Genomic DNA, 26,163 nt, shown 5'->3' with positions numbered 1-26,163 from the left:
GCTGTCTCAGCACTCTTTATCTCTGTTTACTATCCCTGCAAAGCTGGAAATGATTGCCTTGACAGAAGGCATTTCTGGCTTTGAGATCATGTCGTGCCTAGCTCTCTTCTGCCCTCTAATGGCATTACCTGCTCATCTCTCTAAAAACAAAAAAAAGTCCCCCAACAAACCTAATTAAAAAGGCAAAGAGTGGTATACAACTTGAGGAACTAATATGCTTGTTGTGGTGGCCCCTTCCATAGACAACAACCAACTCGATCATATTCAAAGCAACATTGTAAATAATATAACTTGGGAAGGCTAAGTGACATATAACTACGTTGATTGGCTTTTTGCTCCAGTCAGATATCATGGGGTTAGATCAGGATGCACAAATTAGTGATGCTGTGGTACCCTTTAGATTAGTGGGGCAAGTTAGTAATGACTAAGTCCCAAGGAGACTGAAGTATGTCTGTCTGAATCCATCCCATTATCTGAACTATTTGGGAGGGGCACCTATGCAACTGGTAGGCTCTGGTACAGCATACAATTGACACCTGTCGTTTAGAAGTTTATGTACTGCAGTGCAGGCAAAGAATGTTACCAGCCAACTTTGTGACCAGATGGTATCAAATACCTTTAGAGAAAAGACACGCTTCTCAGAAATACGAGGTATCAAATAATAAGTCTTCCTTACACAGCCAAACTTTTAGGCGGCAGCTGAGAAAGCATTAGGATACTAGCTATTATAATTTGGTTTGACAAAATCTGGGTCTTGTTTATCCCAGACAGAATAAAAGCCTTATGTGATCAGATGCGTTCAAATGGCTTTCTAGCCAATTGTTTACCTTTCATTACATTTGCCAAAAGTGGTCATGTTCAAATTGCACAAATGCAAATAAGTTAATATAAGCAATCTTCAAGTGGGATATTATATTTCTGCTAGGTTATCTTTCTTCCTTTTTTCTGTATTTTCTCTTAGCCTTCTTTAAAAAATATTGATCTCATTTTTGGTCTTAAATCTTGGTGAATTGAAATTTGTTTTTTAAATTGAAAACAGGTATGATTATGCTTGCAATTTTTTCTGGGTAAACTTTTCAGGGGTTTCATGTCTGAGGAAATATACAGCACTAAGCAATTTGAAATAAGAGCATTCCTCTTTGTGGAAATGCATCTTCAATCCAAGAATCTTAAAGTCAGACAATCTGCACATCTAGGAAAAATCCCTTTAATAAAGGGCGGGAAACCTGAGGCTCTCCAGATGTTGCTGACTACAAGTCTCTTCATTCCTCATCATTGGTCATGCTGGCTGGGGCTGATGGGAGTTGGAGTCCAGCAACACCAAAAGGTTCACCATCCCTAACACAAGGTCTATCAAATTGTGTCATAATGGTGGATTCTACAGAGTGATTAATCACCAGAACCTACAGATTGTTGAAGATCGTCATAAAATATACAAACCTAATTAACTTTCCTGATATAATTTTTTTTTTTTTTGTAATCTTGACACAGTGGATTTTTAGTGATAATTTAAATGTGGCCAGATCAAATGTCAACATAAAAGGAATCCTGTGGTATATGGAAAAATGGATGCCAATTTACTTTTTCATATTCTGGTGTAAGAGGCAACCAAATCCTTCCCCCGCCCCCCAAAAATATAATACTAGAACTCAGAATCATCCAACAAAACATACTGGGAACAGCTTCTAGTGGCAAATGTATTTATTCACAAAATGCATAATTAATTTATGGAATTCACTACCATAAGATGTGGCAAGAGTCACCAGCCTAAATGCCTTTAAGAGGATTAAAAAGATTCATGGTTCACACATCTGTTAATGGCTACTAGTTATGATGGCTACAAAAAGAGCAGGGGTGGAGAACTGGCTCACTGGCCAGAACTTTTTGTCCCCCATGGGCCAAGTTTGATAGGTGGGTGGGGCCTCCCACCTCTCAAGCATCTGATGACATTGGCTGACCCATTTTTGCTTGTGCAATATGAAATAAAACTCTGCAAAAATATACTAGTATTTTGTTTTTTCTCTGCATTTTCTGTATTTTGTTCTTTGTACTAATTTATTTTCATATATTTAAAATGCTTAATAAAAGTTATATTTGTTTAATAATATAATATAATATATATATATATTTAATATATAGTTTTAATAAAGAGATAAAGATTTTTATTAGAAAATTAAAAAATCAAACCAAGTGGGCAAAGACACAATGCTTTGCCATCCCTACCGATCAGCTGATCATCAGGGCTTCCAAAGAACTGTGCATAGTTCTTTGCAGGGGCCATCATCAGTTGACCGGCAGTGCCTGCAAACCCCCTTTTGGTCAGCCTCAATTTTTCTGCCTCACCTGAAGTAATATATGAAGCCAGGTCTAGGACACAGGGGCATGGCTTGGCCAAAATGACCTCATAGGCAAAATGGGGAGGCCTGGTGGATCAAAGGTTCCCCAGTGCTGATATAGAACCTCCAGTTTCAAAGTCAATATGCCCCAGAAGACCAGCTATTGGAGAATTACAGGAGGAGAGGACTGCTACCTTCAAGTCTTATCAGCTCTGCAGGACATAGAATCATCTGGCTGGCCACTCTGGGAAACATTGATGCTTGGGTCAGATGCAGCAGAGTTCTTCTTAGGTACTTAGCTTGCTTGCCATAAGTGAGTGGCCAAGCATCAGCCTGGTTTATTTTACATGTATACAAATGACTACACCGACAACAGATGACTCAGAAGGGAAGTGAATATTTTGAAAGAGAAATAAAAAATTTAATTCATGTAAGATATTTTACTCCTGTTGCAATGCAAGATAGCTACATATTCAGCAGGTCAAAAAAGAAGCAGCAAGAAAGGAAAAGAAAATATTAAACCAGTTGGCCTTCTTCAGTGAATAGTATTTAGAGATCCCAGGTCAAACCCACTGGATTTCTTTCCATCCTACAGTTTACTTAGAGGCAAAACTCTTTATAATCAGCAACTCAAAATAATTGGCAATAGGTCAAAATTAAAATCTACTTCATGGTAATCTAGTGCTGACAACGAATCCCAACCCAGCAGGCTACCCATAAACATTGGTGTTTGCTGATGCTTCTTTTTTAAAGCTGAGCTACACCTCTTCCTGCTGCCACTTAAATGTGCCAAAAACGTAGTGGAGCCATGTTACTTCATAAGCCTTAGAAAAGTAACTGTGTGGCATAGGAGGACTCACACAGCCTGTTCTGTTCTGCCCAATGTGCAGAATTCTATCCATAATCAGTGCACAGATCATTTCACATTTTTACAGACTATGACTCACTGGGCATATTGACCCTAAAAAAATGCATATTAGCCTTATAGTGGTTTAATGGTCATAGCTTACCAGCAAAGAATTGTACCTGAAGTTTCATGAGAATTATGAGAATTAGGACTGTGCCAAACTGCTGCCTGTGGACATTTCCAAGGTGAAAGGAGTGGATTAGGGAGGGGAGGACTTCATGATCACCACCCATTTTACCTTTTTTGTGTACTGTTTGCTTCTTTTCACAGCTGCTGCTTTCCCTAAACCAGTTTCAGCTCCACATATTTATTAAAAGGGCTAGCCATTGAGGAATCACGTTGTAGGCAGCGTGATGAATTCATGCAATTAAGCATCCAATATGGTTTGGCTATGTGACATTGTCACAAAGCCAAATCAATGTGAGGCAGGAGGCAGTGCCCTCCCAAGTGAATGAGTGGATATTTTCATTGTACCCAGCAGTCCCCTGAAAAACTGTGGAAACTGAGGGGGAGGGAGACAAAGTCTTTTCCCAAAACACAGGCTCCTGCTTACCTCTTTCCCACTGAGATTTCTGTTACAAATGCTTGGTGATCTTTGTGATGTTCCTATATTAATGTATATATGGTAAGTGTTGGTTGTTTAGAAGATACATGGTAAGTGGAGTGAAAGAGGAGGGGGAGTGAATGGGCAGTAGAATGCTAGATGATTGGCTGAGTGTTTAAAATGGCTGAACGTATAAAAGGAAGAGTGAGAGTGGAATCTGGGTGGATGAGGTGAAACTGAGTGGGTTGTTTGGTGGGGTTTAGAGAGTTGTTTGCCAGGAGAGAGTGGAGAAGGAGGGGGGTGGAGTTCGGATTAGTATTGAGTAAAACCATATGCTTATGTGCCTTAAGAAGAAATCTTGTTAATCTTGTTAGCTTTGTTATCTTTAATAAATACTTAATTTGGTTTACCAAAGGCCTGATCCTTGGCTGGGGTTTCACAGACCAGAAGGGAGGGTAAGGTAATGACCAAGGCTGAAGGGAAACTGTAACAAATGGTGGCAGCGGTGAAGAGAATAACAATACCAGTATTCAGAGTCTCTGGGAATACTAGTATTAGGACGTGACTGGTGGTTGCCTAGCAGGGGGATCTGTTGAGATCTGTGCTAGAGCGGGGAGAGAAAAAATAAAAAAGGACAGTCCGGACTGGTGGAGTCCCTGGTGGTGCCTAGTGACAGGCAGTAGCCACGCGCAGGTAGGAACCTGACAGGGAGAGCCAGGGAAGGGGTGTCACACTCTTCAGTAAACTTTAATTCACAGGACTTTTTTGCAAATCCACAACAAAGTGGCATCATTCCCACATAAAGCAATATGCTTCTCATTCTTTGAGAAAACTAAGATATTAAAGCTCCCACCTAACATTTATTTGCCGGGAATTTTGGAGTGACATTTTTATGCTGAAGAGTATTGGCATTACTACAATCAACTATAGTAAATGACACTGATTTTTAATCAGATGTAGAACAGCTTTGAGCACCTCTTCTCTGGAGGGCCTGGCGTCTACTGGTTGACATGCAGGATTCTCCATCCTTCTGTAAGACTCTTCAACTCTATCAAAAAAGAGTAAGAAACGTTACAAATTCAATCCATACACAGTATAGGTCAGTTGCAAAAAATCAGTCCAATGCTACTCAGAAGTAAGTTAAACTTAGAAACATACTCCCTAGGCAATGTGCTTAGGACTGCACCCTATGATTGATTTTCGTGGGACTGGAACAGGTCATTAGTTACCTTCTAATATAGTTATAGCACAATCCGATACATATTTATCCATGAGCAGCCTGTTTTGTAGGCAGTGCCATGGAACCACCCTCCTGACAACAGTAATGCTGCTGCTCACCAGGGAAGTTGGGGCGAGGTCAGGACTGTGCAAGTGCACCAAATTGACTCTGCCATGAGCCTGTGCAACTCTGACCGCACCATCCCACAAAGCGGCAGAGATGTTGGTATCGGGTGGTCAGCTCCTTGGCACTGCTCCACCATGGCAACCACTTCCATGTTTAACCAAAGTAAATCACACTAGATTCAATGGGGCCTACACACTAGGAAGTATGTTTAGGACTGTAACCTTAATTTAGCAGTTTTAGGTTTCTACCTTTTTGACCGGAATCCTCAAAGAACCTCACTACACTAGAACTGTTCCAATCCAACACCTTATAATTAAAAACTTACAAGAAATGGATTCATAAGGAGAACTGGGATTGGGGGGGGAGAGATAGAAGAGGGGAGCAGGATGAAAAACAACTTTAAAATACTGCACTCAAAAATGGGAGGCATAGTTGCTGTGATGGTGGAGGGATCAAGCGATCCAATTCAGAAGCACGTGGGTAGCACCTGCTTGCCTCCTTCTCCAGGCTGTCTCACGTGGGACAGATGGTCTTACCACAAGCCTAAGAATGCCACAGGATGAAAGCCAGGAAAAAGGAACATGTGGTCATCCAGATGTTGCTGGACTCCAACTCCCATCATCCCTGAATATATGCTATACTGGCTGGGACTGGTGGGAGTTGGAGTCCGTATGGATCACCATGGATTGTCCATTTCCAAGTAAGCTCTACTAAATTTAAAAGGACTACGTACAGTCTCATTCTTGTGCATTTTACCTCTGCTGTGCATTACATGGCTCCCTCTGAAAATGCTTTTTCTGTACTTGCAGTCTATACCTGCCCCCCTCATAAGGAGGGGGAGATAAGGATGAGTCTTCTCCAACCAACACCCCTGCCATCTTGCTTCCCATGGTAACATATCATCAGGCTATTTACCTAACAAAGCAGTATGCCAGGCTACAATCACAGGGCCATATTCAACTAGCTCCTTCCCATGTGCCCTCCGCAATTCTGTTCTAGAGGGTTGAGATAATGCCCAGAACAGATCACAGAGAAGGAGTGGGGAGATTCATTCTGTAGGGCAAACAGAAATGTGTGCACTGCCAGAGTGATCTCTTTAGCAGTACGTTGACTACAACCCAGAGTTGAGAGGGACCCTGGAGTTCATCCATTCCAAACCACCACCACCTCAAGCTTACAACAACATTATAGTTGTAATACATACTTTTGACGGAAAAAACGATTAGCTTCCAGCTCAGTCTCCTCCCTTGTTTTCTTCATCCCTCGTCCCAGCAGTCTCCGGATTCTTTCCTTGGGACTAACAGTTAGCAGTATGACAATATCTGGTTTTAGAAGGTCTTCAGGCCAGTGGTATACTTGGTGATGAAGTGGAGGGAGATTCTGCACTTTCCCGCTTATTTCGGTGGCAATTGCATATGCAGCAGTGCTGTGCCAGTACCTATCAGGTTACAGGCATGAGAGACATACCCAAAGCATTTATGATTCAGTGCTTCAAGAAAATCCAAAACCAGATTAATGGAATAAACTGCAGATAGGCAACTTTGTATCTATTACAATTAGGACACGTTCTTTGTGCCCAATGTGAACTGTATTCCTTCTCAGAGATGTTTAAGGCAGTAAATGTGAAATTATCCTCACGAGAACCATGTGTCAGCTAGTTTGAGGGATGGTGACTTTCTCAGTAAGATCTATGGCTCAACAGGGGGTTGGACCCCAAGTATCCCCAGCCCAAATCTAAAAAGTCTATCCAGTGTACCACACCAGCTCCACTTTCTAAGTTTTGTCAGGGCATGAAGCCATGGAAAGAGCTGGTGATGGTAAGCAAGGACTGGTACCAGCATATGACTTAAATTGAAGTGCCACAGGAATATGACCCCTAAGCCATTGTTTCTCAAACTGTGAGACAAATGTAAAAAATTAACTGTGAAAGAAGAAGGGGAACAAGAAAATAGGCATTTTTTAAAAAGGCATGAGTGAGTGCGGAGGGAAAATATAGTTTTAAAAAAGCCTCCTATCCTTAAAGTTTCTGGTTCAGCAAATTTTGCCTAAAAGAGGGAGGCTGAACTTTTCAGGAAAGGTTTTGGTCTTCCTTGTGTGCAAGGAACAAGTCACACAGTTCTTTGGATTCAAGCCAATTAATTTAGAGTAATAGCTCTATCTCTCCTTTAAATCTTCACCAGAGATGGCTGTGGAGACCTTGTCCAAGTGCCTGGAATCTGTGAGTGGGTGGATGGGAAGGAACAGACTGAAGCTTAATCCTGATAAGACCGAGGTGCTACTTGTGGGTGACAGGGGGTGGTTGGGTGCTGTTGACCTACAGTTTAATGGGGTAAGTTACCCCTGAAAGATCAGGTCCGCAGCCTCGGGGTGGTTCTTGATTCCAGGCTGTCCATGGAGGCTCAGATTTCGGCAGTGTGCCGGGCAGCTTGGTACCAATTACATCTCATACGGAGGCTGCAACCCTACCTCCCTATTCATCAGCAAACACTGGTGGTACACGCCCTGGTCACCTCTCGATTAGACTACTGCAATGCGCTCTACGTGGGGTTACCCTTGAAAACGGTCCGGAAACTACAACTGGTGCAGAATGCGGCGGCTCGGTTGCTTACAAACAGCCGCCGCCGTGATCACATCACGCCAGTATTATTTCACCTACATTGGCTTCCAGTTGTTTTCCAGGCCCAATTCAAGGTGTTGGTATTAACCTTTAAATCCCTATACGGTCTCGGCCCAGTTTACCTGAAGGAGCGCCTCCAGTACCACAAATTAAGCCGCGCAACTAGATCAGCCACACAGGGCCTTCTCTCAGTCCCACCAACGAAAACAGCTAGGTTGGTAGGGACTAGAGAGAGGGCATTTTCAGTGGTGGCCCCCACTCTCTGGAACTCCCTCCCATTCGATCTTCGCCATGCCCCTTCCCTGGATACATTCCGCCGGGCCTTAAAAACTTGGCTCTTTGGACAGGCCTTTAGGATTTCCGGGGAGGGCTAACTTTTTTGGGATACTTATTATCTATTGATTGCCCTAACTGATCTCATGCTGCTATGATTAATGACTTCATTGTATTTTATCTGCATTGTATTGTATTTTACTGAATTTTAGTTTGTACGTCGCCTAGAGTTGCTTCGGCCAGATAGGTGACACAAAAATTAAATTTTATTATTATTATTATTACTATGATATACAGCTATTGAAACCAGTGGCAGCAGACTAGCTATATTTGCTTCTCCTTTCTAAAAGGCTCTAAATCAGAACAATGGTAAGTAGGGCAAAAGTAGTATCAATGGCAACCTCACACAGGAAACGGGCAATGTAGTTATCAATGGATGGGACAAGTGCTCTCAGGTTCTTTTCAATAACATGCAATGGAAAAGATACAAACCTGTCTACAATCACTGGTGACTTAGCAGATTCTCTGGCTATTTCAGAAGCAAGTATGTAGTTGGTCAGAGCATAAAATGCTCTCCGAATGAGTGTTGGTTCATCATCAAAAATCTTTCTCCACTGACTGACACAAGGTGGAGGAGACCTCAAGAGAATGGCATTCAGTGAGTCCTTCAAAGCCTGAGTCAATGTCGTTTTTCCTACATTTCATGCACAAAAGAGAATGTTATTGATTCGTGGCACGGCACAAGAGTTGATAGGTTGAATGGAGCCAATTCAATAGAGACAAATGCATCCTCTGAAAGTCTCTCGCCTTTGGTAGCATTCTGCATATGTACTTTTAAAAAGGCACACTATTTATTCAGCCAAAAATTGGGGGCTTAATGTAAGTGTTCCCAAGTGAATTTAATGGCTTGTTTTTACCTCCCAATACTGGTGGCTCTTTTGGGAGAGAAGGGACACGCAGATTATTTTCCATTCTGCTTTGATTCCTCCAGTTATCCTCAAGACATGTTTTCTTGCCTGTGCTCTTGCTGTTCATCTCCCACAGCTGAAGGATCAGGACCAGTGCAACACAGACTCTCCCTACGGCCATTCCATTCTTTTCCTGAATCTCACACCCAGCACATGCTACACAAGAAAGACATTTAGCTCTTCCTGTACACCAGGAATGGGAAACCTGTGGCTCTCCAGAGGTTGTTGGACTAAAACTCCCATCAGCCCCAGCCAGCATGGCTAGCGAACAGGTAGGAAGATAGTTGCAGTCCAACCACCTCTGGAGGGTACCAGGTGTGACAGTCCATTTAAAACTACATTATCAGGGGAACCAGGTTCCCTCTCCTATTTCAATTCTTTCCCCTCACTGGAACCAGCTGTCCCATCTCACTTGCCTTTTGCAAACAACCCAAGGTCACTGACAGCCCACGAGGTGACAGCCCAAAATAGGAGCAGTAATGTAAATGGCTGTGTGTCCCAATGTAACTCTAGGTACATGACCAGTTCTTTTGGGTTCCATGGTTATCCCAAAACCTTGTTACACACCAACATTAACCAGATCCAAACTGTAGGACAAAGCAAAAAGATAACTAATTTTTAAACCAAGAACTTCTTCAATACCAGGATGAATAGCTAAGCATAAATGTTAACACTGTTACAGATGTAGCTTTTTCCTGAACTCGGTCTCTCAATGTGTCTTCCTTAACCTTTTCTTTCCTAGTACCTCATAACATCTCCCATTCCAGCCTATTCTCATTCTTCCTCTAACCCTCTTATCTTCTTCTCCCTCTCATCTTGACTCAACACTGAACTCTCACTGAACACACCAGACTCCAGCTCAATCTGATCTCATTCCTCTCTCATCTCGACTCCTCCCTCTAACTGAAAAAAACCCTAGTCTTTTTACATTCAGCCCCTTCAGAACACATAGAACTTATGCCTTCATCTTTCTCGATTAGAAATGGACATTTGAGAAGATGCTTTTTTATTCTTCGAGCATGCTTAACTCTTTCCAATGGACGCTTTACTGATGAAGCTTTACAACCAACAGACTTTGGATGGTACAAAACCTCAATGAACTATGTCTTAACACGATGCCTTCCAAACTACTCATACAGTCCACATGCACGACTTGCGTTACCAGTAGATGCAAATGTCATTTAAAGTACGTGGGTTGTACAGAGTATTGTAAATGTGAAGAACACTGTAAAAGATTGTAGTTGAACAGATAAACAGCAGGAACTATTGTCACATAATAATTTGTGTGTAAAAAAGTTAAGTGTTTACATGTACTAAATGTATGCCTTTCTTTGAATAACACCGACAAAATCCTTCATGTAAATTAATAATGTATCTTTTGTACTTTAATAATATATCTTTTGAAAAATTATGTTCAATATTTGTGACAATTTTAATTTAATAAATAACATGAAACCTGTTTACCATAAAATCTAACATCCATACGAATTTAAGAACCTTATAATTGAATTCCTTGACCCCAAAACACATATTTAGATGTCAGAATGGCATCTACAAGTACTGTAGTAGCCAAAATAGGTGCAGTTAAAATTTGACTGCAGTCATTTTGAAAGATGGTGTCTAGAAAATCTGTTCCAGACTATGGTGATGCCTACCCAAGTTCTTCTGGTTCTCTTATACATATACTAGGTGGTTTTGTTGGTTTGACTAGGCAGAATAGAAATTGTTAAGGGAGTTCATTATGAGGACTGGATTATAATGAAGACTGAAGGTGCATAGAGGCCACAGAATGCTGATAGACTTGATGGGGCAGGAAACTTGGGTGAGAGGAGGAATAGAACAGAGTTGCTAAAATCCTGAATAGAAGCACTCCACTCCACACTGCAACTTTTTGTTGCAGACCGCCCTTGTTTATTTATGACTTTCGAGTTTTACCTTAAACTCTTACCTGTTGCATCCAGTCCCTCAATAACCATCACAGGAAAATCCCCTTTCTTTGGATGCTGAGGGCACTTATCCACCAGATCAAGGACAGCTTTAGCTTCAGGAATTAGAGAAGTACACTGTAAGAAAAGCATTTATTACTTACGAAGCATTGAGTACCCAGTTATCTATACCTTAGCCTCAGCAATATCTGTGATGGACATTTAAAGGCATAGGAGAGCACCATCACAAAAGTCTGGTTGGCCCAACGGAGCTTTGTGAAATAATGATGGGGTGAGCAAACAGTACTTGTTTCCTGGGATTCTTTGCAATGTCCAAGCCAGAGCTTGCCTACCCCCATGCAGCCCTTTGTTGGGCAGTCAGGATATGTATATAGTCCCTGCCTTAGAGGCAGGGGTGTAGTCATCCAGGGTCTCAGGGGGTCTCAGCCCCTTACATTTTTGGGAGCCAGGTCCCAGCAGGGTCCCTATGTCTCCAGCATCCTATGAGCCAATCAGCATGAAAGGGGAGTGTGTTAGTCACTGAGAAAAGTCTTCCAATTTGCATTCTTGTTGTTTCCTGCTGACTGGAGCTAATCAGAATGAAAAAAGTTCCTAGTAGTCCTTACCTCAAAAAGCCAAGTTGTGGAGAGTAAGAATTAACTGCAGAAGAAGAGACAGTGAATCCTGATGCTATCATCCCATCTATATCATCAAGCAATTCCGTAGCAGCTGGTGACAAATCTGTACACACTGAATCCAGTAATCCAAGCAATATCTCGGGCAGTGAGAAAGGGCAGTCAAATGGTGACAGTGATAGAGACGCAGAAAGCAGTATTCAAACCTGGCCAGATTATTCTATAATTTTAGAAGGGGGTGTGGCTGTTACTATTATGTAGGGACCCGGCACTTCTGAATTTGCTACCACACTACTGCTCAGGGGCACCGTGGAGCATGGAGAGATCCGTCCAGACATTAAAAGAATTAGAGGAGAAAAAGCACAGTGTTTCTCAGTCTCCACTCATGCTGCCCATTATTTCAATTCCAGGAGTAGTTTTGTTCATCACATATGTTTTTTAATAATGTTTTTAACCCTTTTTTCAAAAAGTTTTTAAAATGTTTTTAACGCTGTTTTGTCTTAATGTATTTTAAGATTTGTCTTTATGATGTTTTAAAGTGTTTTAGTGCCTTGTTTGCCACCCTGGGCTCCTGCTGGGAGGAAGGGCAGGATACAAATTAAATAAATAAACAAACAAGAGGGTGATGTTAGGTTTTCCATTTGGGGGAAACACTTACCTCCTCTAGGACCCTGCGCGCAGTTTCCAGAGAGCTGAACACAGCGGTGTCAAGAAGATGACGGCAGGCAGGATGGAGCGTCGGTTCCTCCGTGGCAACCACGCGCGTTCTGCAAACCAGCTCTTTACCCTCTGCTGCCCCCTGCAGGCGCCAGAGCGCATGCCACAACTCTCCGTCTTTTGCCTCCTCGTATACAGAAAGGTGAGCCGGAGCCGGCAGCACGAGACGCAGCAGCTCCTCCAAGGAGCGCTCGGTATTCGGCAGCGGCTGCTCGTCCTGCACTAGGAAGCCTCTTTCCAGCGCAGCGTCTTGGGGGCCGTAAGAGAGGAGCGCTAGGATTTTCCTCCCAGCCGCGACAGGCTCCTGGCTCAGCCTTTGCTGCAATTTTCTGTGCAGCCTGGCAGCCCAGACCCGCTGCCGGGGGCTTTGCGCGGCCGGTACGCAGAAGGAATAGCATCTTCCCGGAAGCGGCAAAAAGCATCGGGGCCGCGCACGGTTGGCGGGGCGCTCCCTGTCGCTGGTCAAGGTGAAGTGGACTAGATCCGAGCCCGAGGATTCCGCGACGAAGTAGCGCTCTGGCCAGCCAGTCTGGACTGGAGAAGCGTGTTCAGGAGGCACCGCCATGGTAGACCAGGGTCGGAGGAGCAGCAACGAGGGGATAAGAGGGCGGCGTGGTAGCATTACTTCACCGGGGAGAATCGAAACTTAAAGCGCTGAGCGAAGTCCAGCGAGGCCGGTGAAGAAACGAAAGGGATCGTGGCTGCCGCGTGTTGCTTAAGCAGGGCGGCGGCTGCTACCGTTATCTTCTCCTGGGACGTCTAACCACGTTTGTTTTCTTTTGGAAACTGATTCGCTTCTGAATAGTATATGCCATTCCCACTCACTCTTGCGACGTAATGAAACTGTCCACGGCAGGGAGTGATTAGGAAAGAAAGAGCTTGGGAAGGGGGTGGGTGTGTCAGCGACTTCGCCAAAACCAAAAGCTAAACGAAAACCAAATCCGGAAAATGGGAGCGGGCGTTCACCTGACGGGGAAATGAAACTTTTACTAATGGAAATTCCGGATTCCAGAGGGATTGTCGCGTCCCTCTGTTACAGTAAAAATGAACACACGAGCCTTGTGGTACCTTAACAGATTCATTGTGGCATAAGCGTTCCTCGACTTACACGGTCTAGAGATAATGTAAGCAATGGAGCCCCAATACCACAAAATGGAAGGAGTGCTGTCTGGGACATTTGGACGCAAACCTCAAATATATACATGTTAAACAGAGTGACCCTAACCAGCAGCAGTAATTGGTGTTTATACAAACTCCCTAATTTAACACCTACAGTGGGAGAGAAAACTATGGTGTCCGTGGAAAATGAAACCTTCTTTATGGCCAGTTATTGTAAATAGGGGTATTAAAGGTTTCCAGATACACAGTTCTCTTTTTTATTCAACAAGATTATCCATAAAGGTTATCTCATCTTCATCCATTACATTAGAACATAACACTCTGTGTACTTACTGCAACTTTCTCTGCAGATGTTGAATGAAGATAATGGAAGCCTTACAGCACAATCCTCATTTGCTCAGAGGTAATTCCCAGTGAGTTCAATGGGACTTACTCCCAAGTAATGCCCCATCTGCACTATACATTTAAAAGTGTATCATACCGCTTTAAACAGTCATGGGCTTCCTCCAAAGACTCCTTGGAGCTGTAGGTTGTTAAGGGTGCTCTGAGTGGTTAGGAGACCCCAATTCCCCTCAAAGAGCTACAATTCCCATAGTGGTTTAACAATCAATCACTCTTCCCCGGGAACTCTGGGAATTGTAGCTCTGTGGGGGAATAGCGGTACAACACCCTCAGCAAACTATAGTTCACAGGGCACTTAAGGGGAAGCCATGACTGCAGTGGTATAATACTGCTTTAAATGCACAGTGCTGATGGGGCACGAGTCTGCAGAGAATTACAGCCCTAGGCTAACTCTACAAACCTCCCTACCATGTCTAAATTTCCTTAGGCAGAAATGGTTGGAGGCTATGTACTGGTGGTGGGCAAGGCCAATGCATACCTCATAGCCTTCATAGGCCACGGGTGGGGACTTTTTTGGCCCAGCAGCCCAGATCTTTATCTCATCCCACTCCAAGGGCCAACTAATTTAACAGGTAGGTGGGGCCACCTACCTGTCAGTCATCTGACATTACCATGACATCAGGTGATCAATAGGTGGGCAATCCCATGGGGGGAGGGCACTGCTTCACCAGCGCTTAGGATAGAGTCTTGATCTAGCATACTCCATAAAAAGGCCTGTTACCTTGTTCAAGAATATCATGTTCAGGTCTGATGCTAGGACCTACAGGCCAAGGCAAGTCAAAGTTACAGGAGCACAGATAACTCCAAATGAGCAACTTGCTCCAAAAGAGGCTGAGAGCAGACTGAGGCCTTTCAAGCCTCTGCCTCTAGACTACTTCTCCTAGGCTCTAACCCCTACTGGCTCTAGATTCTTAAAGGACTAGCTCTCTGGCTTGAACATGGGTACTCTTTCATTCCATAGGCTCCCTGTACGGCTGGACTGGTGAGGTCTTGTGGGAGGCATTTCACTCCTCAGGCTCGGAGAGGTGCTCATGGGGCTCTGGGCCCGGCCCTATATGTACAGGAGGTTCTTATAGGACAGGTATTATTATTATTATTATCCACAATTTATTAGACGCCTATCTGGCAGGTAAAATCCTGTCACTGTAGGCGACGTACAATAAAAGAATAATACATAACCAAAAACAAATACAGAACAGTCAAATAAATTAAATAGAGGATCAAAATAAACCATAAACCGAATTCACAGCATTAACTACACAGCTAAACAAATTTCTCCTCCTGCCTACTCGAAAAGCCAGGTCTTCAGCTGCTTCCGAAAGCACAAGAGTGAAGGTGCTAGGCGGATGGCTACTGGCAGGGAGTTCCATAACAATGGAGCCGCAATAGAGAAGGCTTTGGACCTAGTGCCAGCTAATTTAGCCACTCTAATTGAAGGAACCACAAGAGATCTAATGGCTGAGGATCTAGTACGACCACCTTCTCCAAGAAGAGAAAGTCTGTTCTTCAAATAAATTGGGCCAGCATCAGAAAAAGACTTATAGGTTATAACCAGTATTTTGAACTTCACCCTTGACACTATCGGGAGCCAATGAAGTTCCCGTAGGATTGGAGTGACGTGTTCTCTCCGGTTACAACCCTTAATAAGTCGTGCCGCTGCGTTCTGAACAAGTTGAAGTTTACGCATGGTTCTCATAGGTAAACCTATATACAAGGCATTACAGAAGTCCAGACGGGAAAGAACCAGGGCACTTACTACAGTCGGTAGAAGATGCTTAGGGAGAAATGTACAGATTTTACGGATAAGGGACAGGTGATAAAGTGCGGTTCGGCTTACAGCCGCAGCCTGGGCCTCCATTGTCAATTGAGAGTCCAAGATGATGCCTAGACTACGAACTTGATCACTCAAGGGAATGGAGATTTGATTAAAGGTCACTTGAGTTATCCCTAATTTAATTTGATCGCCTACCAGGAGGATTTCAGTTTTCTCAGGATTTAGCCGCAATTTATTCCTGGACATCCATTCCCCTATTAGTTCTAGCCCATTGGTTAGTTGTGTTACAGCTACCTGAGGGGAAGATTTAAAGGACAGGTAAATCTGAGTGTCATCTGCATATTGATGGAATTGTAGGCCCACACTCCGAATAAGATCACCCAGTGGTCTTATGTAAACATTAAAGAGCACTGGGGCAAGAATCGAGCCCTGTGGCACTCCACACTCCAACGGCCAAGGCTCAGAAACCTCTTCCCCCAATGCTACTCTTTGAGTTCTCCCGCTAAGGTAGGAGCGAAACCAACACAAGACACTTCCTTGAACACCCATGGTCATTAATCAATCTAAAAGGATGGTATGATAAACCGTATCAAAGGCTGCCGACAGATCGAGAAGAGTGAGGAAGGTGTATTCTCTATCTAAGGCTCTTCTTAAGTCATCAACCAATGCAGTTAAAGCAGATTCAACCCCGTGTTTTGGCCTTAATTGATGACACTGGGCCAGTGACCACTGGTCCTGCTAGACTACGAACTACTTGAAATAATCTGCGAGAACAGTCTCTGGCCGCCATAATTGATGCCGTAAAGAAAGTTCTTTTAGCTTCATTCAGCTCCTTGCAATAAGACTTCAAAGCCGCCTTCAATTTTAAGTGCAGTGGGGGATCATGGAATTTCTGCCAAGAACGTTCCAATTGTCTTACCGATTTACGAAGACCCCGTAGATATGCATTAAACCAGGGAGAAGATCTAGTTCGAATTAAAGGAAGTGGACGTCTTGGAGCTAAACGATCCAAAGCATTCTCAATCGCAGTGTTCCATCCATCCACTAATGAGACCACGGAGGATTCAACCCTGCCAGTCAATGAATCCTCTAGTTCACGAACAAGCCCCTCCGAAGTCATCAATCGTCTGGGGCGGGAGAGCCGTAGCGAGCCTTTCGTTTCAGAAGGAGGCAGAAGAACCCCAATATCCACTTTTATAAGATGATGGTCCGTCCAAGAGACCCGTGTCAGCTGTACATTTTCCACAGAAATATTGGAGCCCTCTGCTGCAGACACAAAGATCAGATCCAAAACATGACCCGCCACATGTGTGGCCCCCATCTGTATGGAGGTGAACTCCCAGTCCACCATCGTGGTCAAAAAATCTCTTTCCACTCCAGAGGAGGGGGCTTCAGCATGCACGTTAAAATCCCCTAGGACTAATAAATTCGGGGAGTGAGAGCGGGCTTCCAAGACTACATCCAATACCTCTGTTAAGGAATCCAAGGCACAGCGGGGTGGACGATAGACCAGAAGAAAACTCAGTTTATTGTCCAGGCTACTTTTACAAAACAAGCAGTCAATAATCTCAGTCTTTTGTAGAGGGTGTCTGGTCAGGCAAAGAGACCCTCGGAAGATGAGCGCCACTCCTCCACCTCTTCCTTCAGTTCTTGATTGATATATATAGCCTAGCAACCAAGAGGTCTCCTCTCTAGCTACGCCTTTAGCCCCATGCAGCCTCAACCCACAAGTTAGAGTTGAACCCCATATATTCCAACACTTCTGGGGGCTCATATCCCTCAGGCTCAGTGGCCACCTGATCTCCAGCAGCAGGCACCTGGTCTGGTTCCTTAGCTGAAGACTTAGCAGTCTCTGAGAGTTCATTGCTGCTGGACTCGGGTCATGACAACGACAAGGTGGTTGGGAGTTAATGAAGCCTTTTGTACATGCTCAGAGGCCCTCTTCTTCGTCATTGCAATTTTCATCAGTAATTAGTTGTCACATCCAAAACTGAACCCTAGAAACACATCTAATAAAGCTCAGTGCCAGTATTAACAGTATTAAATATGTATAAATAAAGGGCGGGGGATGGGGTAAAGATTAAAAAATGGCGGAACTTCCCAGGAGGATCCCTGTGCAGCCTCTGAGACGGCTCCCGTCTTGGATGAAACTTTTTCAGTTTTAAATCCAGTCAGAAGGGTCTTTTTTGACTGGGGATAATTTCTTCTGGATAAGGAAGAAACGTGTGATTTCCCACACAGCTTTGTTGTGATTGTTGGAGACTGGAATTCGTCAGAATTGTCTGTGAAAGAAGGTCTTCCAGCAGCTCGGACGGAGCGAGGATTTCTAGCTAGCTCAGCTGAAAAAGTGACCCGTTTTGGTTTTTTTTAGAAAAACAGTTTAACAGGCAAGCATTCTCCTGTCTACGCTTATCACTTTCTTATCTACACAGCTAAAGAGATTTGTCAAAGAATCAGCAATTAAGAAAACCTGGGTGAGCCAAAACTTTCCTTCTTTTTTACTCACGGAACTAAGGGGGAAGAAAATAAAAATAGCCTATCTTTTTTATTGCAAAAAGCTGACATGGAAAATAGCATTATAAAGATTACAACGGATGAGGGTTTTCTTTTTGACTTATAAGACTTTCGTGTAATATATGTCTGGGACTATTTTTTCTGAGCTACTTTTTTTTTTTTTGACGAATCTGCTCATCTTTTCTGCTACTAGTTTTTTGGACGCTGTGAACTAAAGCTGTTTTTGCACTTCTGGGCATATAAGAGATAAGGGATGTCTAGAGTGTGATGCCAGTTGGTTTGAAAGATTAAATCCTTTGTAACTGGATAAAGAAATAAACTGCTCTTTGCTTGGGACATTGAAAATTGAAGGAGTTTTGTTCCTTTGGCTTTAAGAATGACAAGAAGATCATGGATGTACAAGAAGGGACTTTATCTTTAGACATGTTTCAGAAAATAATGAATGGGATTAACTCAATAAAACAAGAACTGAGAAATAATAGTCAAGCGTGGAGAATTGAATTTGATGAAATGAGACAGGAGCTGAAAGAAATTCAGGATTCTATGAGAAAGGAGAATAAAGAGGGATCTGGAAAACCAAAAAAGGATGAAAGAGAAATTAAAGGCAAGGTTCAAACTATGGAGATTGGATTAAATATGGATATGGAAAAAGATTTGGATTTCCTGGCTGTGATGGATTCTGGAGACAAATATTACGGTTTGGAACTCAGCGCTGTCACTGAAGGAATTGAAGAGATTGGAGATAAATATATTATCGGTTCAAAAAAATTCCTGGACTGGAAAGATTTGATGGAACTTGAAATGGAGAAAGCTAACAGAATTAATCCCTGTTTTGTGTCAATGGAAAAATCTTCAAGAGATGTGCTAGTGTATCATATAAAAAAGAGGAACAGAGATGCGGCTTTGCAACAATACTTCAGTGATATGTTCGGAACTGATGGCAAGAAAATATCTGTGAAAAAGGAAATTCCTATCAGACTCTTATTATATGACTATGACAGCAAGATTATTGGGTGCGTAAAGATGGAAGATGGAAGATGGAACCAATACGGATAATGGAAGAAGAGCGATTTGAAATTACTGGACTTAGTAGACTTGATGAGTTGGATTAATTGATATGTTTATCTAGAAAAAAAATTGATGGACATATATCTCAAGGATTGGAAACTTCTCTTTGACTTTTTGTGGAAGAATAAAATGATATGATGTTAATGAGATTTGTACCCAATTAAGATAACCGCTGGAGGAAGGTGATTTTATAATCTATAAGATACAGGCTTGTTATATATTATAGACTTATAGCTGAACTACGACAAATCGGAAGTCAATTTTTTTATATTTTTTTCTTTTTATTGTATTAGTTATGGATTTGTGTTTTTTCTTTTTGTATTGTTTTGGTTTTGAAAATTTGAATAAAAATTAATTGGAAAAAAAATGGCAAACTACTCTCTATACTGAAAAGTGCTCCTATATATAACTAGAGAAATACCTAACATTATGACAGCCAAAATGTTATGAGGGAGGGTCTGTATACTGCAAGGATTGTCTAGGGTCCTCACCAGTACAGGCTGCCTTGACCATTCCCCCTAAAATGCTAAAGAGGGCACATTTTGATCATGTTTCAAAAATATACCCTGAAGTGTCAACACATTATTTTTCATTTATAATAGATAAAGAAATAGGTGTATACAGTAACACTATAGTTTTGGAGCTAAACTTGCCTTCATGGCTGTTTCTTGCACACTCAAGCTAATCTGGGTTAAGGTTTGCACTCCAGTGGGTAAAGCACAACCAGTGACTAGAACCAGAGACTCCAGATTGTAACTGGAATTAAAAAGTTTATTGGCAAGTAAAAAGGTTCATAACAGGTGTATAAAATTATACATGCTATGAGGAAAGTGGGCAGGGAACACTCTCATAACATTAAAACTACATGCGTGCATTGCTGCCATCAACCAAGATGGCGGCAGAGGCTTCAGCCCCTTAGGGAAACCTTGGCTGCCATCTTGATTGATGGCAAACTTGCACGCACTGCAAAAAACAATGGAAAGGTAGGTGAAATGGGGGGGGATGGCGAGTGGTGCGGAAGCTCCTGTCTTGAGGTCTATGGATACTTCCGCAGATCGCAGAAGGGGAGCGGAGGGGCCGAGGGCAGGCTGGTACCCAAGGGCCCTGGCATGCCTGGGGCTGGCCCTGATCCACACTATTCATTTAAAACACATTCAACACATATATTTGAAGCACATGAATCAGAGGAACTGTCATTTGTTAAGGATGGAGGGAACTATAACTGAGGGGAAAACTACACTTCCCAGGATTCCTAAGGCATGTGCTTTAAATGCAAGTTGGATATGCTTTAAATGTATTGTGTGGATCTGCTTAATAAACTTTGCTTGCATGTAAATCATTAAGTTTTCAAAATGGATATGAGCTATAAAGTTTACTGGGTGACCATGGGCTACTCACCATCTCTCAGCCTAATCTGCCCCTCAGGATGAAAACAGAGGAGAACCATGACCACCGTAAGGAAGAAGGGCACACTTAAAATGTAGAAGAAATAATAATCTACAACCATAGTGTGAAATCAGATACTTATCAGGACATAGTATGAAGAAATATCTATATAAGCATGACTATCAGATATGTGTATTATTTACACAACCTGTAAAGATATTTATAGTGCAATCCTCCATTTTTTTACTCAGAAGCAAGTCCCAATGTATTCAATGGGGCTAATTGTAATTGTAATTTACTCAAACAGAGAAGCGTGCACAGAACTACAACCTCAAGTGATAGGAAACTTCATTCACCCAACCCAAAATTCAGAATCATCCCATTTGAAGCTGTTTTGCAACTGTTTATACTAGTTTTTACGGTTATTGGATTTTAAAGGGATTTATTTCTTGTTGTGAGCTGCCTTGGTTTCCAGTCTGCAACTGTACCTCACAGGGTTGTTGGAAAGACTCCATACACACATACACACTGGAGATGTAAAAATACATACACCCCATGTAATAGTTTATTGTCAAAACCAGTTGGTTATTGCAGAACATTTTGTGACACCTAAGTAGCCCTGCCTAATTGCTTTAAAAATAGAGTTGGAGGGAAAAGAAAAATTTACAACACAAACACAATTCTTTGCTATGTTCACTCAAAAGTCCCATCAATTTACAGCACAATCCTAACCATATCTACTCAAAAGTAAGTCCTATTCAATGGGGTTTAGTCTGGGTATGTGGGATTAGCATTGCAGCTTTACTCCCATAAAAACAAATATTGGATTAAAGCTTCATATTGGGAAGGTTTTCAAAGCCCTGCCCTCTTCAACAACCCAGGAAAATTTAAACGTATTTGACTCCTGTACACAAGAGAGAAAAAGACTGAAAGCAATTTATGAGATTTTCACAGAAGCAGGAAAAAAACAAGTTTTCTGACTTACAAAGGGGTCTAGCTTCTGCCTTGTCAATCACAACTCTGACTTCACTTATTGACTACAAACCTGAAAAGGCGGGATTAGAGCTGCCAGCTACGAGCTCATTTAACTGAAGTTGCAGGGGGGGCAGCTGACATTTTGGTGTATACCTCATGAACCAGACCACCTAGAAACTTAATTTTTAAAAGAATGAAAGCTCAGAGTCTGGAGATTAAGTTGACTCACCCAGGGTGCAGCCCAAAAATCCGGAGTCTCCAGGCAAAAACCAGACACGTGGCAACCCTAGTAGTAATAGTCACCAACTCGGATGGCTTTAAAAGAGGATTAGACAAATTCATGGAGGATAAAATTATCAAAATTGGCTACCGGCTATAACGGCTATGTTCTATCTCCACTATAAGAGGCAGTATGCCTCTGAATGCCAGTTACTGGGAATCATAAATGGGAAGAATACGGTTGCACACAGGTTCTGCATGTGGGCTTCTCAAGAGGCATCTGGTTGGCCACTGTGAGAACAGAATGCTGGACTAGGTGGGTCTTTCACCTGATTCAACAGGCTCTTCTTACCCTTAATCTTTCTGGTTCCCCTGTTGTTAGTTCTCATACTTATACAGATCACTTTGACACATTTTCTCTTCAAATTAACTAAGCATGTTTTGATTATGGCATCTGCTGTGATACCTGTTGCTGTTCATGTGGCATCTTATTAGGCTCAGCGATTTCTTTACCATGGCATCTTCCTCACCACCTTCTTCCCTCTCTCATTAAGGTTTGTCTTTAAAAATGCACACCAGGCAAACATTCAACAGATGGAGCCTTCCCATTACTGTATTCCTGGGAAGGACTTGCACCTGTTGGATTTTGGCCTTTCTAGCAGCTGTTAAAAGCTAAGGAGTTCTGCTTTTGGGGGGAGTGTGTAGGTGTAGCTCTAGCCCAGTGGTTCCCAAACTTTTTTCCCTACGGACCGCTTGAAAATGGCTGATGGTCTTAGCAGACCATTTAATGGTTTTTCTGCCTATTGTAGAAATTGCAACGTGATGTGCTAGGTGCTATATGATTTTATTTGTATTTTAGTGCTTCTTTTATTTCTTAATATATTGTATTTTGTTGTACTACAGTCAGGGCTGCTGAGACCTGGCAGTGGGCTCACGGCAAGATGCATCGGGGGGGGCAATCTTCCTAGAAACCAAACCTTACCGCTTTCTTTAAACATGTTTTTAAATGATTTAGGTTTAACTTAGGGCGAGCAAGATTGAAAATAAATGAAAGAAATTGATCAGAACACAATAGTTAATATGTTTATTAGAAATAACACTGTTCACAAACCCAAGCAAAAATAAATTAACTTAACACTTTTAGTACTACTGCATTACTAAACTATTTAATTAGTAGTTTTAATATAGTTCTGGGAACCGGCGCCTACTACTAATAGTTCTGGTCTCAAGGTATGTGTTGCACTTTGCCATGTCTGAATGATATTAATAAATGTTGGAGCTTTTATTATTTTATTTATTTAACAAAATTTATATACTGCTTGATTGTAAAAAAGTTCCAAGCAGTTTACATAAAAATATTTAAAATTACCAGTAAAACCGTTAAGAACAAGTAATTAACATTTTAAAAGCAATTAAGATAGCAACAGACTAAACATATTAAAACACATCAGCATCTATGTGTCTGGATAGGTTTGCCTTAAACAAAAATTAAGCAGGGACCAAAAATAATACACTGAAGGCATTTGCCTGGTGTCATTAAGCAGGGGGTTCCAAAGAGTAGGTGCTGCCACGCTAAAAGAGATTTCTAACAAGCATGGAATGAGTATTGTGCAGCAGCTGTAACAGTGCCAGTTCTACAGATCGAAGTGCTCAAATGGGCACACATGGGATAAAGAGGTCCCGCAGGTAAATTGGTCCCAAGCTGTTAAGTGATTTATATACTAATAACACCTTGAACTTGGCCCAGGAAAAAAATCAGCAACCTGAGCAGAGGTGTTTATATGCTGACAGGGTCTCACTCCTGTCAGCAATCTGGCTGCAGCATTCTGTACTAACTGCAATTTCTGGGTCAAGTGCAAGGGAAGCCCCACATAGAGTATATTGAAGTAATCCAATCTGAAGTCACCAGCACCTGAACTACTGCAGTGAGGCTCTCCCAGTCCAGGAATGGTTGTAGTTGTCTTACCAGGCACAGCTGATAAAAGGCACTTCCAAGTAGTGAGACTACCTGGGCCTTGTTAGGTGCAAGGCCCTGGCACTTGCTGAACTATAACTCCCACCCCAAACACCCCTTGTTTTGCTGGTTATGCGTTCTAACTAAGAGGAACTTAAATAATTGTTATCTTCTTCCTTGATAGACTTCCCTCACGTCTAGCAGAACAATCCCATTGTTCAAAGAAAGTAGCCTGAGTTTCTCAGGGTGAGCAAGAAACAGGTGCGTGCGCACACAGACACATGAAATCACCTCATACCCAGACCCCTCCTTTGCAGGGGGGTGAGAGAGAAATAGTGTCTTTTAAAAAGAGGCTAGTGGTGATCTGAGCTCCAACACGTGTAACGCTCTGCATGCAGGAATGCAGGGAGAAGAACCAGGAAGGGATTTTGTGTCTCGGCACGTGCCTTGAGACAAACAGAATAATTCCTGTTTGGGGGCCAGAGCTCTTCCACATTGCTTCAGCTGTATTCAGTTGCCCACTCCTGGGCCTAGGATAGGTAATCTCTCCCACCTGTCACTCCTTATAGTAATAGGGTTTTTTGATCTCTTTAGTTTAAAGTTATGAATGGGTTAGGATATTAATGATTAATGCTGCCACACACCCAGTAATTTTGTAATACTAGTCTGCTCTTTTCTCTCAATAAAAGCTTTGCTTTAGTCTGGTTTGGACCTGCATTTCTGGGTTATACACACACCCCATTTAGGCTCAGTTCAGGGGAACTTGCTTATTTTATCCCTAGCAAAAGATCCCCCTCCTCTCAAAGAGGTGTGTTTCATGGGACATGTGGGTGGTAAGTTCACACACTCAGGTTCCCAAGAACACGTGTCGTAACAGTCTCCAGTGACAGAGCTGGATCCAAAAGCACCCCCAGACTCCATACTTCCTCTTTCAGGGGGAATGCAACCCCACCCAGGGCAGGTAATCGACCAATTTCTTGGACTTGGGAACCACTCACCCACAGCGCCTCCATCTTGCTTGGATTCAGAGTCAATTTATTGGCCCTCATCCAGCCCACCACCGAGTCCAGGCAGCGGTCCAGGGCTTGCATGGCCTCTCCCAATTTAGATGTTGGAAAGAAATAGAGCTGGGTATCGTCAGCATACTGATGACACCTTGCCCCCAAACTCCTAATGACCGCTCCCAATGACTTCATATAGATATTAAATAGCATTGGGGACAGGATGGTACCATGGCACCCCATAGCACAACTGCCAGAGGGCCAAAAGACAATCACCCCATGCTTCTCTCTGGATTTGGTTCTGTAGGTAGTACTGGTGCCACTGTAACATGGTGCCCCCAGTTCCCATTCCATGGATCCGGTTCAGGATGATACTGTGGTCAATTTTATCAAAAGCTGCTGAGAGATCGAGAAGCAGGAGCAAGGTCACACTCCCCCTTTCCCACTCTTGGTAAAAGTTATCCAAGGAGACTGAGAGTGCTGATATTTAGCAACAAACGTTATAGCAGCTCTCTGGTCTGTTGAGATAGCAAAAATTATTTTGTAATGTGTTGTTTGTTTTTTCATGGTCCAAGCCCCCAAAAGCCCAGATCCTCCAGAAGTCTGGGCCCTAGGGATTTTGCCCCCCTGCCCCTCTCTCCTCAGCCCTGATTACAGCACTGTTATCTTTTCGGCGCCAGGTCAAGACTTTCCTCTTTTCTCAGGCATTTTAGCGTTTTAAATTGTTTTTATATTGTTTAAAATTTTAAAATTGTGTTTTAAATTGTTTTTTAAAATATGCGTTTTTAAATTGTATATTTGTTTTAATGTTTTTGATTGCTGCAGACCGCCCAGAGAGCTTCGACTATGGAGCGGTATACAAGTGCAATAAATAAATAAATTAAATAAATAAATTTCACATAATGGAACCTATGAATTAAAAGAAGCAACAAAATGCAATTAAAAATCAGTGTGAACATTTAATACAACGGACGTGCCGCCTCCCACCTTCAAATCCACAGAAATGCCAAGACCACCTGAATAAAGCTTGCCGCGGAGCATAGACCAGTTTGGGAAACCAACAATGATGTTGGATCAAGGGGGCTCCCACGCCGTGGAACACTCTTCCTGCACAGATTCGGAAGGCACCCTTGCTCTGGACTTTTGGGCATGTCTTTGTGCTGACAGGGCTTTGTAGCTGTTTACTTTGTGTGCGTTTGTGTGATTAGCCAATTACGTTAGTGATTATCCGAATATTTTTAATTGTGTTCTATGTTTTACTATTGTACAACACCCTGATATTTTATGATATGGAGGCATAGAAATACTTCTATAAATGAAACCACCACTGACTGATTGGGGTGGTGGTGGTGACGGTGACTCCGCCGGTAGGTGAAAAATGAAATGGACTGCCTTCAAGTCGATTCCCACTTATGGCAATTCTATGAATAGGGTTTTCATGGTAAGCAGCAGTTAGAGGTGGTTTACCATTGCATCCCTCTGAG

At 42.6% G+C, this 26,163-nt stretch overlaps 1 protein-coding gene across 1 annotated transcript; it reads right to left on the bottom strand.

The window, feature by feature from the left end:
• Positions 1-2,733: 2,733 nt before the first annotated feature.
• Positions 2,734-13,326, bottom strand: CMPK2 (cytidine/uridine monophosphate kinase 2). Its single transcript, XM_061622837.1, has 5 exons — positions 12,209-13,326; positions 10,939-11,053; positions 8,515-8,716; positions 6,337-6,570; positions 2,734-4,835 (listed from the first exon to the last, which is right to left on the bottom strand). The coding sequence occupies exons 1-5, from the start codon at positions 12,887-12,889 to the stop codon at positions 4,712-4,714; spliced, it is 1,356 nt and encodes a 451-aa protein (XP_061478821.1). The 5' UTR covers positions 12,890-13,326; the 3' UTR covers positions 2,734-4,711.
• Positions 13,327-26,163: the final 12,837 nt, after the last annotated feature.

Source organism: Rhineura floridana, chromosome 4 (assembly GCF_030035675.1).
Source record: "Rhineura floridana isolate rRhiFlo1 chromosome 4, rRhiFlo1.hap2, whole genome shotgun sequence".
Taxonomy (NCBI): Eukaryota; Metazoa; Chordata; class Lepidosauria; order Squamata; family Rhineuridae; genus Rhineura; species Rhineura floridana.
The sequence above is the reverse complement of the archived record's forward strand: the minus strand, read 5'-3'. Positions and strand labels throughout refer to the sequence as shown.

Bases quoted from the DNA above. Each gene is read 5' to 3' on its own strand.
- CMPK2 (XM_061622837.1), bottom strand. From the start codon at position 12,889: ATGCTACCACGCCGCCCTCTTATCCCCTCGTTGCTGCTCCTCCGACCC. The intron at 6,571-8,514 runs GTTTGTATCTTT...GTAACCTGATAG, and splicing joins TCACCAGTGATTGTAGACAG to GTACTGGCACAGCACTGCTG. The intron at 4,836-6,336 runs GTATGTATTACA...CTTTTTTGATAG, and splicing joins AATCGTTTTTTCCGTCAAAA to AGTTGAAGAGTCTTACAGAA.